An 18707-nucleotide genomic window follows, 5' to 3' on the forward strand; every position below is an offset into this window, starting at 1 on the left:
TGAGTGCAGTAAATATATACCATAAATAAAACAATGAGAATGGTGGGGACATAGTTACTGTCAAAGGAAAATATCTTGTGGTATAGAATGAGTGCAATGCAGCAGACAATATTTGACATCTTAAATGTTTCTTACTCTCACCAAATGTTGGCCAAACAGAAACAACACACAGATGAGTGCTAAAAATGAGGAGGTTCATTGTGGAGTTTGTAATTGTTTTTTATGTATTTGAGATGTTGATTAAAACAACTATATATTTCACTGAATCATTTAAAATGTTCTGAAAGTCAATAAGTCAGTGGAGGTCTTAGAGCTCATTAATGCTGCTGGGTTTCATCACTTAATCTCAACACAAGCACCATATCTGTCTTTATTTCACATTCTGCAAATTGATTTCTATTATTGATCTATATTGTATGCTAAACCCATTTTTCAAACTACAGGTTGTACACAAGCTGGTGAAGGAAGGCTGAGAGTGTAATATGTGCATCAATTATCACTAAAGTAAAGCAACCTTTATTATTCCAAACTGCACTAATCACATTTCCTGTATTCTGGCAGTTTGATTAACATTAATGGTGCTCTTCTCTGTGCTTTGTTACCCATGTTAGAAGATTACAATATTATAAACAAAATGTAATGACAGTTACTGCAAAAAGCAAATTCTTAACAAGTGCAGTTGTATTACAAAGACACAAAATATGGTGAAAAGTCACTACTTCTTGCACACCCAGGACAAAAAACATAGACTCTGGAACCTGTACATCATTTTATTTTTTATAACAAAAGGTTGATTAATAGAATTTTAAGTTTTTAAATTTTCAACACGAGCCTTCAGAAACTTCTGCAGGATAAACTGGACTAATGAAACACTTTTAGCGCTGACTAACAGACTCACTATAAACAGACTTGGAAACACTCAGTAGCCTAGCAACAGTAAGGCTCCAAACAACCCATAATGCAACACTCTCTGTATAAGCCATTGTTACATTCTCCATTCAATAAGGATCTCTGATCTTGTGAACACGCTATTGTCTAGTCCTCCAAAATAAGACGACACGCACTTTCTTTTTAAAAAATGTCATCTTCAAATTAAAGATTAGATTCGGGCAAATATGATAATATTAATTTGCAATGGAAAGCGATCAGAGAGGTGAATAGATGAGAAACAGACATGAGTAAAGATTATAAACTGTACAAAGTGAGGCACATAACAAACCTATCAACATTCATTTTTAAACATCCATATTGTACAAGAGAGATGGAGGACAATCAGTCTTAATTCCATACTGGTCTCAACGAAGTAGATTATCATGAATCTTCTTGACAGTCTTCGTCAAGACGTTCCGGGCTGGACTGAACGATGCCACAATCTCTTCAATCTGCTGGATCCTGCACATACAAGAAATGTAAAATAGTGGGTTTTTTTTCACATTTCTTTGATGTTTTTTCTTGCCTTTGGTTGTCTAGAAATGACCTAACACAGCTTTAATATTCTTGTGCTACCACAACACTGCTGTTAGTGTGTTTAAAGGTGCATATCACTCTACTGGAAAGCCAAGCGAGGTCTATCTTAATTAATACTAAATGTATTCATTTGTATTTGAATCATACTTACGTTGTGCTTCCAATGATGTTTTTGAAGCTCTCTACTTGCAGGACATAGAAGTAGCCGGTCAAACTGACAGAGAAGATAACCTCAAACTTGGAGAATTTCTTGAGGCTGCTGAAGACAATCCGTACTCTGCAATAAGATAACGGGATTTTAGACTATGTAGCTTTGTTTTTGAAAAGATGTGAACTCTGTTCTACTTTAACAATTTAAGAAAGACCGTTCATCTTTCTTAACAGGATTTTGAGTAAATGTTTAAAAGTCAATAAGAAAAAGTAATTTTGAGCATTTTGGAATCACCAAATTAGACTGCTAGTGGAAGCAACTCATATAGTGTTAAATTACTGCTGCTGGTGCACAGGACTAAATTATTACAACCATTACATTATAGAAGAGTTTCTGTTGTTTTCTTTTTATTATGGAATTGAAGGCTGAATTTGTGCACGTATTGAAAATCAATACGTGCACATCATTTTCATTGCAGTTTCTAATTCCTGTACTTTATGAAGGCAAAATAAACTAAAATGTTGATGATGTATCATCATAAAATTATCTAAATATTAGAAGGCTAGCTAACTCTAGCTAAGAATTCTTACTGAGTGTCCACACAGCTGATGTCCAGGATATCGAGTCTGAGACCGCCCCACATTTTCAGCAGACGCACCTCCTCTCCCAGCAGACGACAGTGACTCACCACCAAACCCACATCATGGAGCAGCTGGATACAAAAGATAAAATACCTCAGTGGAAAGATTCAGTGCGACTTAACTGTAACCATGACAAGAACACCATTAAAAAGACTGAATGTTTGGCTACTAGCATCTTCAAATCTGACCCTAAACAAGATGTGACAGCACGTGATCCAGTCAACAAAAGCCATGTCTGAGTCTTACTTTCAACTCCATCCACACCTACCATTCGGACATGTCCATGTGTTGGATACTTCTCCACCCAGGCAGTTTCTCCTTCGATGTACTGAGAGACCAGTTTGTGAACAAGGCGAGCATGGCACTGCGACTTCTCATCTAGTTAGAAAATAAAATGTACTTTAATTGTTTTGAAATGACCAGTAACAAGAATGTCCCCCATGCTCAAAACACCAATGGTAAAAACAGACAACTTGTAATACATCAACATGCTTTGTATTCGGACTGCGTCTGGAGATTAAATGTATCCTGTGGTGTTTTCATTATACATAAACATAGCAAACAAGTAATGACCAAGGATTACAGTACTATATTGCCCCGAATATAAGACAACACCCACTTTTCCAACACCTGTTTTTTGAAAAAGCACACTTTCACACTCGTCCTGTTGGGAAAGTTTCCTTAACAATTGATCCAAGGAGAAGCGAGTCCTCATTCTTGAAGCCTTTTCTCTTGTAAAAGTGAAAAACTTTCTTTAACGTAGAACGTAGATCCCACATTTGTGCAGCCTGGCTATCAGTCTCACACTCTCCTGTCAGGCTCGTGGAAGTGTTGAAATGATTTTCTTTGGCAGTTGGAATTTTTCAGACTGGTTTTTGAGCTCTTCGTCGCCTGTGAGAGAAATCATTTTTGGCTGCTTCACAGGCGGTTCTTTTCTTCAGTAAAGACACTGGGAGACAAATCATTTCCTCTGCAGCAGAAAAATGTGTTACAGGAGCCTTCAGCAACTCCTGCAGGTTAAACTGAGCTAATGAAACGCTCCTAGTGCTGACTAACAGACTCACTATAAACAGACTTAGAAACACTCACTAGCCTAGCAACACTAAGGCTCCAAACAACCCATAATGCAACACTCTCTGTATGAGCCAGTGTTACATTCTCCATTCAATAAGGATCTCTGATCTTGTGAACACGCTATTGTCTAGTCCTCCAAAATAAGACGACACGCACTTTTTAAAAAAATGTCATCTTCAAATTAAATATGGTCTTATATTCGGGCCAATACAGTAATATTCATCTGCAACGGAAAGCAGAGAGGTGAATGGACGAGAAACAGACATGAGTCAAGATTTTAACCCGTACAAACAGAGGCACACAACATGCATATCAACAAAGATTCAGAAGAGATGACATGAAATACTAGTTTTTGTATTTTGTACTTTTCTTACCATCAAGTTGAAATTTGAAAGTGATGTCTGATATTTTGCGCTCGGTCTCTTTATCAGCATCATTTCCTTCAAAAAACAAACATAAAGTTAAAGATGATTTGAGTTCTGCTGTGAGTGAAAATACAAATCAGTCCTTTCAAAACCACAAGTTTGCAAAAACACTTATACAGTTTTAAATACTGTTAAAAAGTTTGGATGGGGAGCAAAAGTCAAACACTCATGTCAATCACTCTGACATGAGTGATTGAAGTGTGGCTTTTTTTACGATTATTAAAAAAAATAAATAAATTAAAAAAAAATCTTACCATTGGAGTTTTCATACATCAAATGCAGATACAAGGTTTCATGGAGGAGAGTGTAGAAAGTGCAGTTTCCTCTCTTCTCTCCAAACCTCCATTCATTCACCCTGAGGAAAGGAATTAACAAAAAGCTAATCACTCTTTAAATATAAAAGCTGAAAAACTAGAGCTATAAACTACAAAGCCGATATACCTCTATATAATCAGTGTCATCATATATGTTGTCCAATATTTTTTATTTTTTTAAAGTTACATAGGCAGCATTTTATATATATTTTATCTTTAAAAAAAATACATACATATATACATACATGGAAAGAATATCAGCCAATATATCGATATTGGATTTTTTTTACTCCCTAATATCAGTATTGGCCCCAAAAATCCAGAATCAGTCCGGCTATAAAAACTCATTTATCAACAATTAAGAGTGAGACAACTGTCTTAAGATGTGAAAACACATTAAAATCAGAAACTGACGTATGCAGCATGTCGATGTGGCTCTCAAAGTTCCTCGTCTCAGCTTTCAGCCTGTTCAGTTTACTTGAATTCTGCTTCTTCTGCATCTCCAGTTCAGCTATTTGTCTGTGGCAATGAAAATAAAATGCAATGAAAAGATATATCAAACAAAAAGAAACCTTTATGCATTTATACTGTAGTAAGTATGTAAACATAGTACCTAAAGGTAATAATCTGTCTTCCTGTCACACTTTCCATGGAAAAGTTGCTTGTTAAATATTCTCAACTTACCGCTCATTATCAGCCATTGTTTCTGTGATTTGCTTCAATCCTGTTTAAGAATAACTCAATTATTTACTTCATTCAAGGACATGAAATACAAAAATAAATAAAAATGACGTGGTATCACAAGTTACCTTCTTGAAGCAATTTCAGACTTGGTTTGTCGTCAGCGCCTTTCTCTTCAACTGCTGCAAGTTCTGAGAAAAAAACAAAACAAAAAACAGTTAAGGTGTTACTGCCCTTTCACTTTCTGCTCTACTTGTAACCTGAAATATGTCCACACTGACACAGCTTCTTGCATTGGTTTGCTGTAGTGACTTATTCAGTCTATTTATACTAACTGAACAGAGAAAGTAGCTTTATAAACTGAATAGTCATGTGTCATTTTTCCACAGTAGGTATACCTGTTTCTAATTGACTTATGCAGTTATCCAGACTTTTTATCATCTCATCTGCCTCCTCAATCGTCCCTCTCAACTTCTGTTGCTCCTCCTGAAAAATGAAAAATATCACTTACTTTCCATTTAAAAACACTGCACATCTCAAAACATTCCCTATATTGCAACTCAGTATTTCAATGTATTTCTTTCTTACCCGATTAGCCTGAACAAGATTTGTGTACAGGATTTCCTTCATTTCATGTGACTGAACTTTGCTGGTCTTTCTGAAGAAGTTGTTTCTCTCTTTTAGTTTTGCACCAAACGATTTGAACTGTGGATTCAAACAAATATAATTAGGGTTAGGAATAAGTTTGTAAACCAAATTCATAGTATTTCTGTTAGTCACACACTGCAAAAGGCAAAATAAGCTCCACCAATTCAATTAAAAAAAAAATGTTAAAGGGCTTGTACACTTTTCTGGTGGACATAGATATCAGAGAAATGCTCCTTGGAAACAGAGGGATAAAATATCTGCAATTATCAGGAAACAATTCATATAAATGGGTTTCATTTAGCTTTATGTAACAAATGTAACAAATTTATATCACATATCTTAGACTTGAGAGAGGACCAAGACCCACATTATCAGGCAGACTGTATGTTTGCTGGGAGTACATCTACATTTGAGCAAAATGAACTGAAAGGAATTAACGCTTGAGGCCTTAGAGAAATTTGTTTGGAAAGGTATATAACTGTAATGTTGGGTTGGGTGGGTGAAATTGTAAAACCTTTGGAATGGTTCAAATTTGCTTTAGCTCTTGTGTATTGAGCCCTTGCAAAGTGAAAAAATCAACACAACCATGTTAACAAAGAAGAAAACAAATCCCAGTTTGAAAAATAATACCTCCTTCTCTGAACAATTTCTCATCTCTTCCCACAAAGGTCTATTAATGATCTTCAGAGGTTTGTCTAGATCCCGCATTCGGACCTTTAACCTGGAAAGAGGACAAAACAGGCATGTCTCTTAGCTTCTGTTGTAATATCTCATCTTCCAGACATCAGTCACACACTACTTCTCACAACAGTTTCTACCTATAAGAACAAACTACAGAGGCCTCTGGTGGGGTGCTAATAATGAGATGTGAACACTCAAGACTCCTGATGGAAATAGTCAAGTTAGATGGGATGGATTTGTCATGATTGCATTATATAGTCACAGGTACATACCCTTCCACCTGTTCTGTGAGGTTCAGGACGTCTGTCTCATAGACCATCTGTTTAGGACGGATAATGTGTCTGTCTTTCAATAAATCCATTGGTGTACGATCCGTGTTGGGCTGCAAAAACAAAATAAACGGTCACATCAGTGTATTTTGCTGTTATTTTTCATATAATGTATATATTTTAATATAAATGAAGTTTAACCTACTCTGCCAGGAAGGACACTTTGCCGAGGATTATGGATGACAAAGTCTATGTTGAAGAGTTTAAAGAACTCTAACGTTGTAATGGTGCCGTCATCCAGTTTCTGTAATCAAAACATTAAAAGGCAATTAAATAACTGACATGAAAAAATATGGTATTTCAAAGATATATTTATTAAATATATGTAAAAACAATATACCTTCTGTACATCATTGGCATAGTCTTCAAGCTGGGATTCAAAGAGGCTGTGTTTAAAAGCTGTAAAAAAGAAAGATATTTAACACAACCAGCATCTAAACAAAGCATGGACTAATGAAGATCTTGATGAGACCAGACTACATTATGTGAAACCAGAAAAACTTACTGGACTCAAATGTAGCTTCACATTTGCTGTTGGTTGTGTGAGTATTGTTGGAGAAATCCATAGTCTGTGTGGTCATGCTCGGAGCTGTAGTAATGTTACCGTCACACTCCGTAACATGAGACTGTAATCCCTGGCAACAAAATGAAACAAAGGGGGAAATTTTAAAAACACAAGTGATCAAGAAATTGTAATGTAATATAAAGAACCGCCAATCTCAAATAAAAGACAGTATTCAAATAACAGCCTGCCACTGAGGAGAGGTGAGTTAACTTTAAATTCAGCATAATGCATTTCCACAGCTTAAATTCCCTCAGTACAACAACAGAGTCATCATACTCACCAATCTACCGCTCTGAGTTTCACTTTTTCACACCAATACTGATTTCATTCATCAGTTTGTTCCAATCACTTTTACTCTATTGTTTTTCTGAATACAATTAAACTCAACACTTCCTGAAGATGTTTCAAATTAAATGCCTACCTGCAACAGAATGGATTAGAGCTGAAACAATTATTTAAGTACTTGATTAGCCGATTGACAGAATATTTTGATAATTGATTAATCCTTTCAGTCACTTCTGAAGCATGTTCTCGGTTGTGAGAATTTGCTGCTTTGTCTTATGTGAGAGAAAAAGGAATATCTTTGGGTTGTCGACTCTTTTTTTGGACAAAACAAGCAATTTGTAGATTTACTTTGGACTGTAGGAAATTGTGATGTTTAACAATTTTTTGACGTTTTATAGACCAAGTGATTAATCGTATAAATAGAGAAAATAATAAGCAGATTTACTGATAATGAAAATAATTGTTGTAAATAACTGTAAAACTATTTATGTGAAACATCATTGCAAGACGTGTTGAGTTTCATTGGAGGAAACATTACTGCAATCGAAAAACGTCCAAATGAAAGTGATCAGAAGTAATTAGTGAATAAATACAGCATTTCTGTTTGAGAAGAATAGTAGCAGAGTGGTGAATATGACATAACAGTTTTTGTACTGATGGAATTAGTGCAGTGGAAATATACATTATCCTAAATTTACCAAGACAGCAGGTAAACATGGAGGAAATTTAGTTAGCTTAAATGAAGGTATGTATTATATAAACATGGTTTTCTCTGCCATTGAGGTAAATAAAGGCCCCAGACATTATTTGAGAATTTACAGTATTTTGATTTGACTTACCATTTCAACAATGTCAACGCTTGTCTCAACAGATGCTTTTATTCTCTTCTCATCCTTCGTATTATTTTCATCTTCTGGCAAAGGTCTCTTTTTTCCTTGAACAGCACTGAGAAAGTCCTCTTCAAATTCGTCATCCTCTAAAGCCTCATCCATGTTGCTCTCTTGGGAGGGACTCACTTTTTCTGTGACTTTCTGAGGACTCCTTGTGTCCAGAGTTTCTGATAAATCTTCAAAGCTACCAAGCTCTTCATCATAAATATCACTCACATCATTGTCCAAGTTGCTCAGTTGATTGGGAGCACTGATGGTTTTTGTCCTTGTATGTTCTCCCATGGAATTCACATGACTTGAGTCCACCTTCTTTGGATGGCCAGTTTTGCTTCTTTGGGGGAGTTTTGGCTTAAAGCCTCCCATGGAGAGTCTTGACACAAGATGTTTAGTATTCAGTTTGAAAGGAGTTGTAGTAGTTGATGTTTGCTCTCCTTGTGGAGGACATTGAGCTTGTGTATTTTCTTCAGTGTTTGCCAAACCCATTTCAAGTTCAGGCTCCACAACAGGCAGGGATTTGGTTTTGGTTTTGTCCAAGTCGTGGTCCAACTCAGGCAAAGGTGCTGTGCAGCTGTCCATGGCAACAGTATCAGGAGATGTATTTATCATGTGGCTCAAACGCCTTGCTTTTGACTGGAGATCAGCTAAACTCATTCGTCTAGACTTGCGTGAAGGAAAGGCATCAACATCATGGTCAACTGCACTGGGGGAATTTTTCAACTTCTGTGATAAAGGACTAGTTTCATTTCTTAGTTCAGGCTTTTTCCTGGTCTTAGTTTCATTTGAGTCAGGAGAATCTGGAAGGTTTGTGATTTCCCCACCATCAGGGTTAGATGGTTCCAGTGCTTCTTTGCTTCGTTGTAAAGTTATATCAGTTTTCTTCGAATGGTCAGAACTGGCGTACCTGTCTTGTGTGGAAGAAAGACATTGAGGCGGTTCATCTGTACACGTTTCTCCCAAAATGCGTCCTGTTTGAGCCTCCATGATATCTATGCTTACATCATCCTCTGTATGGTCTGAATTCCCATTAGATGATCCTCCTTTCTTTGTGGTTTTATTTACAGACTTCTCCATGATAGCTGAAACACCACCTGGAGCTTCGTTTTCATTGTTCACACCAGCTTTCTGTGTTTTATGCTGGCCCAGAAAGCCGTTTGTGTCAACAGTTTCTTGAAAGGATGTTGCCACTGCTTTGGTGATCACAGGATTAACCCAGGATCCACTCTGCTTGGACAGTACATTTTTAAATCCTGGATCCAAACTGAGTGCTGATGAGGATCTGTTTCTTCGTGAACTTGATGTCTCACCTCTCTTCTTTACAGTTGTTTCCACAGGTGGAAAATCCATGTTTCCGCAGGTGGATAAAATGTTAGGACCTTGTTTTTGTGAAAGAACAGAATCTGATACCAAATCAGTGGCAATGTTTACAGTGTGACTTCGTGTCACATCCATTGCTGCATCATTTGTGGTGAACCTCATTGTCTTCTCTCCGCCAGTAGGTAAAAAGTCCACATTTTGGTGTGACTGCAGTTCCAAATCAGTGGCAATGTTTACAGTGTGACTTCGTGTCACATCCATTGCTGCATCATTTGCAGTGAACCTCATTGTCTTCTCTCTGCCAGCAGGTAAAAAGTGCACATTTTGGTCCAATTGTGGCTCCAAATCAGTGGCAATATTTACAGTGTGACTTCGTGTCACATCCATTGCTGCATCATTTGCAGTGAACCTCATTGTCTTCTCTCCGCCAGTAGGTAAAAAGTCCACATTTTGGTGTGACAGCGGTTCCAAATCAGTGGCAATGTTTACAGTGTGACTTTGTGTCACATCCATCGCTGCATCATTTGCAGTAAACCTCACTGTCTTCTCTCCACAAGCAGGTATAAGATGCACATTTTGGTCCAATTGTGGCTTCAAATCAGTGGCAATGTTTATAGTGTGACTTCGTGTCACATCCATCGCGGCATCATTTGCAGTGAACCTCATTGTCTTCTCTCCGCCAGTAGGTAAAAAGTCCACATTTTGGTGTGACAGTGGTTCAAAATCAGTGACAATGTTTACAGTGTAACTTTGTGTCACATCCATTGCTGCATCATTTAGAGTGAACCTCACTGTTTTCTCTGTGCCGTTGTCTTGAGTATCAAACTTGACCTGAGGGAGACAGTCAAAAATGAATGAAATTCATGAAAATGTACTCTAACATAACATTCATAGTTAGTATTATCATTTCGTTCTTAATAAAACATTTTACTATTTCAGTGTCGTCATTGATTTTAATAGTCTGACAACCCTTTCTAAAACAGAAAACATACAATCACTCTGCATACGTTTTCAGTGTTTCCCCTAGGTTGACTGCTTTGGATGGTGGCAGGTGTGGGGTTGGGGGGGTGTCGCTGAGCAAAACTTGGAAGAGACTCAGCAGCCAGACATTTGTCCGTTCTCAGTTTAGGAGCGGCTGAGATTGTCACTAAAATGAGAATATCTCATCCACCTTAAATTGGGGAAACAACAGACGAGAGCTGCAGCATTTATTAACTGACACACTGTAGCCTCTACTGTACATTTACTGCCAGACTGACAACTTACTGCTAACCTTTTCCTCTACTCCACACGCATTAACCGTCACTTTTACGCCGCTCGCTCTCTCACACTTGCTCAACCACACACTCGCTATGCACACACATTACGAACTGCCCTATTCCTTAAAGCAGCTACGCTACTCTTACGACAGTACCATTTAATGTGGTTGTCCTTTGAAGAATGAGGAAAGGGAAGATTCTGGGATTTGATGCACTAGTTGATGACTCAAAACAGTTCAATGATAACATAGGCTGTTACTATGCTCGAAATGTGCAAGTGAAAATCATTATCACCTTATATATGGTATTACTGAAGAAAGCACCCGGCTGGCTGACCAATGGTGAAACTTAATCACTCACTCACTCACTCACTCACTCACTCATGGATAACTGCGGTTATAGGGCTGGCCCCGCTGATGGGGTCCTGCCAAAAAATGTCTACAAGATCTAAGTAACAAAATAATTGAACTCACCGGATGTCTTTGCATCTTGGTCTGTAAAGAAGCCTTCAATGAGGTTTCTAGACCTAAATGTGGAGATACAAAATAAACAGAAATTAATTAAAACAAAAACAACTATCTAACCCAAAGTGAAGCACCCTGTAAGTTTTTCATAATTCAGTCATTATGATTTCTGTTCCCTTGTTCCACACAACAGGAAAAACAACAACTTTGAAATATAAAAGGGCATCCCACAATACAAAAATAAAGTTTTTTAAAGCCATATATCAGAATTCACATTATCAAATTAACAATTTGTTCTTTAGTTCAAATGTTACATTTTTGGTTCATGTCATCATTCTTGTTAATAAGCACAAAAAATCCAATACTTAAAAATCATTAAACTTAACTGAGGCACTCCTGAAGTTGTTCTTAGTCCAACTATTACTATCCATTACTTGGCAATATTGCAGATACCAGAAAAATGTTGTACAAGAGGTTTAACCTCTGAACCAAATTAGTTTTTTGACAATGTTCTCATTTTCATCATTGTTCTCAAGTCCCATTTTGATTAGTCACACCTTTTTTTTTTTTAAATTTTTTTTTATAGATATACACTGCTTTTCAATTGAGTCAAGAGAATCTGGGATGTTTGCTATACCTTTAGTGTTGGATGATCCCAATCCTTCACTGCTCTGCTGTTGCAAAGTCGCCTCTGCCCTCTTCAAATTACCACTTGGTGGGTACGTGTCTTGTGTGGGGAAAAGACACTGCAGAGAGTCATCTGTACCCATCATTCCTATAATGCGGCCTGTCTGAGCTTCTGTCATGTCCATGCTTATGTCATCTTCAGGACAGATTGTACCTCCATTAAATGATTCCCCACTGCTCCTGGTTTCTTTTCCAAGATCAGCCCTCTGTGTTTTAAGCTGGGCCAGGGAGCTGTTTGTGTCAACAGTTTCTTTGGAGGATGCTACAGCAGTCGGAGCCATTGGGTTGGAAAGGCTTGCAAGGGAGTATATGTCAAAACTCTGGCTTGGAGGAGCTAATAGACCACTGGCAATGTTAACAGTGTGACTCTGAGTCACGTCCATTAACGCATCATCTGCTGTGAATCTTATTGTTTTCTCTCTGCATTCATCTTCTGTGCCAAAGTTGACCTGAACAAGAAAAAACATTGTTACCATATACTCACTAAATATGTACGTTCAAATCATCTTTAATGAGCATTAAAACACAACATTTTGAAAATATACTGAAGAATTTTAACAGCAACTTTTATATATGTATATATAAAAAATCCCCCCTCTCACTCCCCTCCCATGGGGGGTGGTGGTGGTGGTGGTGGTGGTGTGTCTTCCTCAAGCTCGGGTCCTCTACCAGAGGCCTGGGAGTTTGAGGGTTCTACGCAGTATCTTATATATATATATATATATATATATATATATATATATATATATATATATATATATATATATATATATATATATATATATATATATATATATATATATATATATATATATGTACTTAAACCAAGCACTTGCTTTCCATGCAGTCATTAGTTTCAGTAATAGTTTAGTTTCAGTTAATGTTACAACAGTATGAAGAATTATTTTCAGACTTTTGCAAAACAGATAATTCATTTGAACAGCAAATAAAAGCAGTTATAAAACTCACCTTTGACATGCTTTGACGAGAAGCACGTAGAGACGGATTCTTCAAGGACGTCATATCTAAATTTGGAAATTGAAATGCATTAATGAAATTTAAACTTTATTCAAAAAACTGAAACTGTTGCAGCAGAGAAATAAACACAGTTGTGTCAATTTGCCAACATACCAGTTGTGTGTCGACGCCCTTCTTCAGTGATCACCTTCTGCACCCTTTAGAGAACAAGACAGAAAAGGTTTGAGCCACTCATTCACACTTGAATGTTGACTGGTTTGGTGAGATTTTCAACTGAATATTCTCATCTAAAATGTAGTTGAATGGGCAGACCAAGTGAGGGTGTAAATAAACTTACCTATTTCCAGTCACGACTGCTGTGGAAAAAAGTTTGGACAAATGTTAAAAAGCAACTTACAAGAGACATTATTCCACAAACTGGAAACACAACAGCAGACATGTAGTAAAATAATATTAGCATCTCTGAAACATACTGTATGTTGATGCCATGTGTCAAGTCAAGGCAAGATATACATAAGTGCTGAAATAATTAGCCTGTTTATTAATCAGTTGACTGATAGAAGTTTCAGTACCCTTCAGGTCAGATGATCCTTGTGTTTTACTGCTCTGCTGTTGTGAGGTCTTCAGGTTCTCTGCTGACTTTGACCCTCTGTCAGAGCGGGAGTACATTTCTTGTGTGGGAAAAAGACACTGAAAAGGATCATCATCATCAGCGAATCCCACGATGCGGCCTGTCTGAGCTTCAGTCATGTCCATGCTTATATCATCTTCAGGACAGAGTGCACCTCCAAAGGATGATTCTCTAATATTCCTGGGTTTATTTAATGACTTCTCCATAATAGATGAAACAGAAGTTGGAGCCTGATTTTCTTTATCCACTTCAGACCTCCATGTTTTCATCTTGGCCAGGGAGCTGTTTGTCTCCACAGTGGCGTCAAAGGAGGCTCCGGCAGTAGGTGTCATTCTGGTGATCACAGGATTAACACTGGGTTCACTTGGTTTTGAGAGATTCGAGAGGAAGTCTTTAAATTCTGGATTGAAATCCTTCTCAGTTGCACCTTGTCTCTCTTCCAAAGATGAAGCATGGTCCATTTTTCCACAACTGCGAAATACATCAAGACTCTGGTTTGAAGGAGCTAATAGACCACTGGCAATGTTAACAGTGTGACTCTGAGTCACGTCCATTAACGCATCATCTGCTGTGAATCTTATTGTTTTCTCTCTGCATTCATCTTCTGTGCCAAAGTTGACCTGAACAAGAAAAAAACATTGTTACCATATACTCACTAAATATGTACGTTCAAATCATCTTTAATGAGCATTAAAACACAACATTTTGAAAATATACTGAAGAATTTTAACAGCAATTTATACATAAACCAAGAACTTTCCAAAACCTAGCATATGACTTTACATATACTGTATGTTGTACTTTCCATGCAGTTATTAGTTTCACTTAATGTTACAACAGTATGAAAAAATATTTTCAGACTTTTGCAAAACAGATAATTCATTTGAACAGCAAAGAAAAGCAGTTATAAAACTCACCTTTGACATGCTTTGACGAGAAGCACGTAGAGACGGATTCTTCAATGATGTCATATCTAAATTTGGAAATTGAAATGCATTAATGAAATTTAAACTTTATTCAATCATAAATGAAATTGTTGCAGCAGCGAAATAAACACAGTTGTTTCAATTTGCCAACATACCAGTTGTGTGTCGATGCCCTTCTTCAGTGATCACCTTCTGCACCCTTTAGAGAACAAGACAGAAAAGGTTTGAGCCACTCATTCACACTTGAATGTTGACTGGTTTGGTGAGATTTTCAACTGAATATTCTCATCTAAAATGTAGTTGAATGGGCAGACCAAGTGAGGGTGTAAATAAACTTACCTATTTCCAGTCACGACTGCTGTGGAAAAAAGTTTGGACAAATGTTAAAAAGCAACTTACAAGAGACATTATTCCACAAACTGGAAACACAACAGCAGACATGTAGTAAAATAATATTAGCATCTCTGAAACATACTGTATGTTGATGCCATGTGTCAAGTCAAGGCAAGATATACATAAGTGCTGAAATAATTAGCCTGTTTATTAATCAGTTGACTGATAGAAGTTTCAGTACCCTTCAGGTCAGATGATCCTTGTGTTTTACTGCTCTGCTGTTGTGAGGTCTTCAGGTTCTCTGCTGACTTTGACCCTCTGTCAGAGCGGGAGTACATTTCTTGTGTGGGAAAAAGACACTGAAAAGGATCATCATCATCAGCGAATCCCACGATGCGGCCTGTCTGAGCTTCAGTCATGTCCATGCTTATATCATCTTCAGGACAGAGTGCACCTCCAAAGGATGATTCTCTAATATTCCTGGGTTTATTTAATGACTTCTCCATAATAGATGAAACAGAAGTTGGAGCCTGATTTTCTTTATCCACTTCAGACCTCCGTGTTTTCATCTTGGCCAGGGAGCTGTTTGTCTCCACAGTGGCGTCAAAGGAGGCTCCAGCAGTAGGTGTCATTCTGGTGATCACAGGATTAACACTGGGTTCACTTGGTTTTGAGAGATTCGAGAGGAAGTTTTTAAATTCTGGATCCAAATTATGCGTTGACGAGGATACGTTTGTGTCAACGGTTGCTGCAGCGGTCGGAACCATTCGAGCAATCAGAGGATTAACACCGGATCCACTGGGCTTTGAGAGATTCGCAAGGAAGTTTTTAAATCCTGGATCCAAACCAGGCACTGACGAGGAAAGACTGATATCCACGTTTCTGCCTGTGGATAGCGATTCTGGCCCACTGATCATGTTTACTGTATGGCTTTGGGTCATATCCATGGATGCATCATCCGCAGTGAACATCATCGTTTTTTCTCCACTTGAGGAGAAAACGGTTCTGTTTTGATGCGGAAAATCTGCAAGTAATTCTGCATCGTTGGCAATGTTTATAGTGTGACTGTGGGTCGTGTCCATGAATGCATCATCTGTAGAAAACATCACAGTTTTCTCCCCGAAGTCATGCCCAGAGTCAAAGTTGACCTGATGAAGATAAGTAACTTTATGTCAATTAATGCTCACTAAAAAATTTAGTTTTACATGAAATAAAGCATTAATATAACAAATATAATTACAGCAATGTAATTGAGCAATTAAGTGATTGTGACAATCGTAAGAATCACAAAAGTGATGAAACACCAATGTGACTCCAAGCTCACCTTATCCCTTTGTTGAGAGGCATGTAGAGGAGCATTCAATAGGGTCTCCATTCCTAAATTTGGAGACTCAAATTTACTAAGAGCCATCTTACACTGTAATATATAATGTGAGCACTTACTAATAGTTTTTTTGAAGCATAAATATTAATATCCCTACCTGTGATTTGTTGAATCCCATCTTCAGTGACTGCCACCTGGACCCTTATGTAAGAAAACACACCGTAAAATATATACATTGTTAAAACAGACACATTTTAAAAGTTTGAAGCTGTAAGTCTAAGATTATCATCTGATATATAAGTCATCTTACCTATTTTGTGTGGTTGCTGCTGCTGTGGAATAACACAGGACAAGTATTAGAAAGCTGCTTAATATTTTAGAATTGCATACAGCACTTAAACATAATACTATGTTACATACTTGTTGTCATTAAGTCTTGTAATTGACTTTGGGCAGGAGAGGCATTGTTCACATCCCTGTAAAGATAAAGTGTTGATCAGGATGAGATATCAGTGTCTTTGTGGAATATGAAGAATTAAATGACTTTGATTTTTCTAGTGTCTCACTCTGAAAACAGAAGAACATTGTTGGCAGCGGCAAAACTGACTCTTCTTGAATTCCTCTTTTCCACAGGTTTGGCACATTTCACCTTAATAAAAATGATAATTAATGTTATTACCTCTCAGTTTTATTCTTTTATTGATTGTATTATTTAAGTATATTATGGTTGGAGTATCACTTTAACTAGAAACAAAAATCTCCACTATTTTATATAGTGCATAAACACAGTCAGGTAAAAATCTCAAGTCAAGTAATCAATTTACCGCATTTTCCTGTTGCACTGGGTCAGGGAATATGATTGATTTCCGTGGTGCTTTCAAAATCTGAAAATGATAAATTGCAGATGATATGGTTCATGTCATTGATTTGTTCACAACGAAGTTAAAAATATGTATACTTAGTCCATAAAATTATTTGTAGCACTGACAGAAGAAATGCGCCTCTTGGTGAATCCACCGGTTTCACTGTAACATAAAACATGAAACACAGTATTCAGCACTGGTGTATTTTAAGTGCAATGTAAATAGAGTCATATCATAAGACACATGTCAATGCCAGGTGTACAGAGGGCCTTTAGGTAAAGTGTAGAATGTAGCTTTGAGGTTCAGGCAAAAGGTATATGATTGCTTTTTCTCAACAACATAATTTTCACTCACTCAGTCTTGGCAGGATCTAGAGGCTCCATCTTCAACTGTGAAAATATGAAAACAATGTTTGTTCTGGTACATACAGGCAAAATTAAGGCAAAATTCCATTATCCTACAGCATGTATTGCCTTCAGCTATTAATGAATAAGAAAAATGACAGCCACAAGTTAAAAATTTGGGTGGAATTTCAGCTAGATCAGCTGTACAACAGTATAATAGGGCTGCAACTAACATTTTCTTTTCCCATTGGTCAGTAGATCGGAGTTGCAACAATTAGTTAATTAATTGATTAGTTATCACCGTTATTTACTTTGCAAAAAATGTATTTTGTCGTGTTGGAAAGACAAGGCTGGTCCAACTTTTAATCTATTTCTTGATCAAATATCTTATTTTATTCCCTTAGAGAAGTGGTCATCGGTAAACAAATCATATGATTTTTGGTCATCTTATACCTCGTATTTGGAAAATGCAAAATGCCAGAAAGAGTGGATGTTCTGTTATTAAAAAAGAAAGTTTGGAGGAGTGTTGGTAAAGACATCATTTTGGCTCATTTTTTATAATCGCATCGCTGTTTTGGCTTTTTGTTGGTGTTGTTTGTTTGTTAGTGGCCTCGGGTGGGGGTCGGAGGTTGTTGAAATGTGTGGACTGCATTGCTTATCGTATCTATAGTATGATGAAATGGGAAACAATTATAAAAAAAATATATACTGCAAACATTGACCTTCACAGGCAACAGCAGCTTAAGTTAATATTCAATCTGTATTTTACAATTGTTCTTCATGACATCAGTGGGAAATACAGGACTGGATAAACATGAATTACGCTATATAGTTATTTTTATGACTGTGCACCAGATTTAAGTGACTTTAACTTCATCAACATAATCTATAAAATAGCGTACTTTCACAACAATTCATACTATCAACATGCAGCCGACATTTTAACGTAAGATTACGCAGACGTTAGAAAACGTATCGACAAACTGAACGTCAAATTAATTTCACCTTTGTTAACAACTGCTAGTTTTCTGCTCCAATACACCTCTTCCAATCAACAAATAAACATTTCGTATTAATTTCTAATAATGACAGAAAAGAAAATACAACGTTATTGACCTTTTCCAGACATATCTTACATTTGTGTAGACTCGGCTGCTAGCGTTAGCTAGGCATTCACAATATGAACAAAAAAATCAACTGAACATCAAAGAAACATATTGTGCATACCTTGTAGTTGTTATGAATTAAATCCTGGTATTTTACAGCGGACACGGTTATGTTATTACTTATTTTCTAACTTATATTTGTTTTCATGTCGCTCCTGTTTAATGAATTGGAGCTGACGTCAACGAGCCTTGACGCTAACGTCTTGGGTTTTGAATTTAGCCGCCTCCGCGCGTGCGCAGTGCAGTCTTCCTGTTGCTTTGATATAC

At 37.1% G+C, this 18707-nt stretch overlaps 1 protein-coding gene across 7 annotated transcripts; it reads right to left on the bottom strand.

Moving 5' to 3' along the window:
- Positions 1-744: 744 nt before the first annotated feature.
- Positions 745-18665, bottom strand: knl1 (kinetochore scaffold 1). 7 transcript variants are annotated; one of them, XM_044376976.1, is made up of 37 exons: positions 18502-18665; positions 17285-17319; positions 17056-17092; positions 16892-16951; positions 16634-16716; positions 16488-16543; positions 16378-16399; positions 16225-16268; positions 16068-16120; positions 14985-15891; positions 14750-14768; positions 14566-14609; positions 14402-14457; positions 13426-14104; positions 13191-13209; positions 13007-13050; positions 12845-12900; positions 11826-12324; positions 11198-11250; positions 10089-10296; positions 8101-9962; positions 6917-7046; positions 6752-6810; positions 6557-6655; positions 6355-6464; positions 6032-6122; positions 5342-5458; positions 5152-5239; positions 4882-4944; positions 4757-4796; positions 4487-4591; positions 4013-4113; positions 3708-3773; positions 2528-2637; positions 2209-2330; positions 1619-1744; positions 745-1392 (listed from the first exon to the last, which is right to left on the bottom strand). In XM_044376976.1, exons 2-37 carry the CDS (start codon positions 17311-17313, stop codon positions 1296-1298), a joined length of 6354 nt encoding a protein of 2117 aa, XP_044232911.1. In that variant the 5' UTR covers positions 17314-17319; positions 18502-18665; the 3' UTR covers positions 745-1295. The 7 variants fall into 7 exon arrangements, with proteins under 7 accessions (XP_044232911.1, XP_044232908.1, XP_044232909.1 ...); XM_044376973.1 differs by having other exon boundaries at positions 8101-10296; positions 16378-16396; XM_044376974.1 differs by having other exon boundaries at positions 8101-10296; positions 14750-14765.
- Between the last annotated feature and the right edge of the window lie 42 nt (positions 18666-18707).

Source organism: Thunnus albacares, chromosome 16, assembly GCF_914725855.1.
Source record: "Thunnus albacares chromosome 16, fThuAlb1.1, whole genome shotgun sequence".
NCBI classification, from domain to species: Eukaryota; Metazoa; Chordata; class Actinopteri; order Scombriformes; family Scombridae; genus Thunnus; species Thunnus albacares.

Excerpts from the sequence above, each read along its gene's own strand:
- knl1 (XM_044376972.1), bottom strand. The coding sequence starts at position 17,313 with ATGGAGCCTCTAGATCCTGCCAAGACTGA. Across the intron at positions 16,717-16,891 it reads CAGTGCAACAGGAAAATGCG|GTGAAATGTGCCAAACCTGT; the intron begins GTAAATTGATTA and ends ATTTTTATTAAG. Across the intron at positions 1,393-1,618 it reads AACATCATTGGAAGCACAAC|GATCCAGCAGATTGAAGAGA; the intron begins GTAAGTATGATT and ends TTGTATGTGCAG.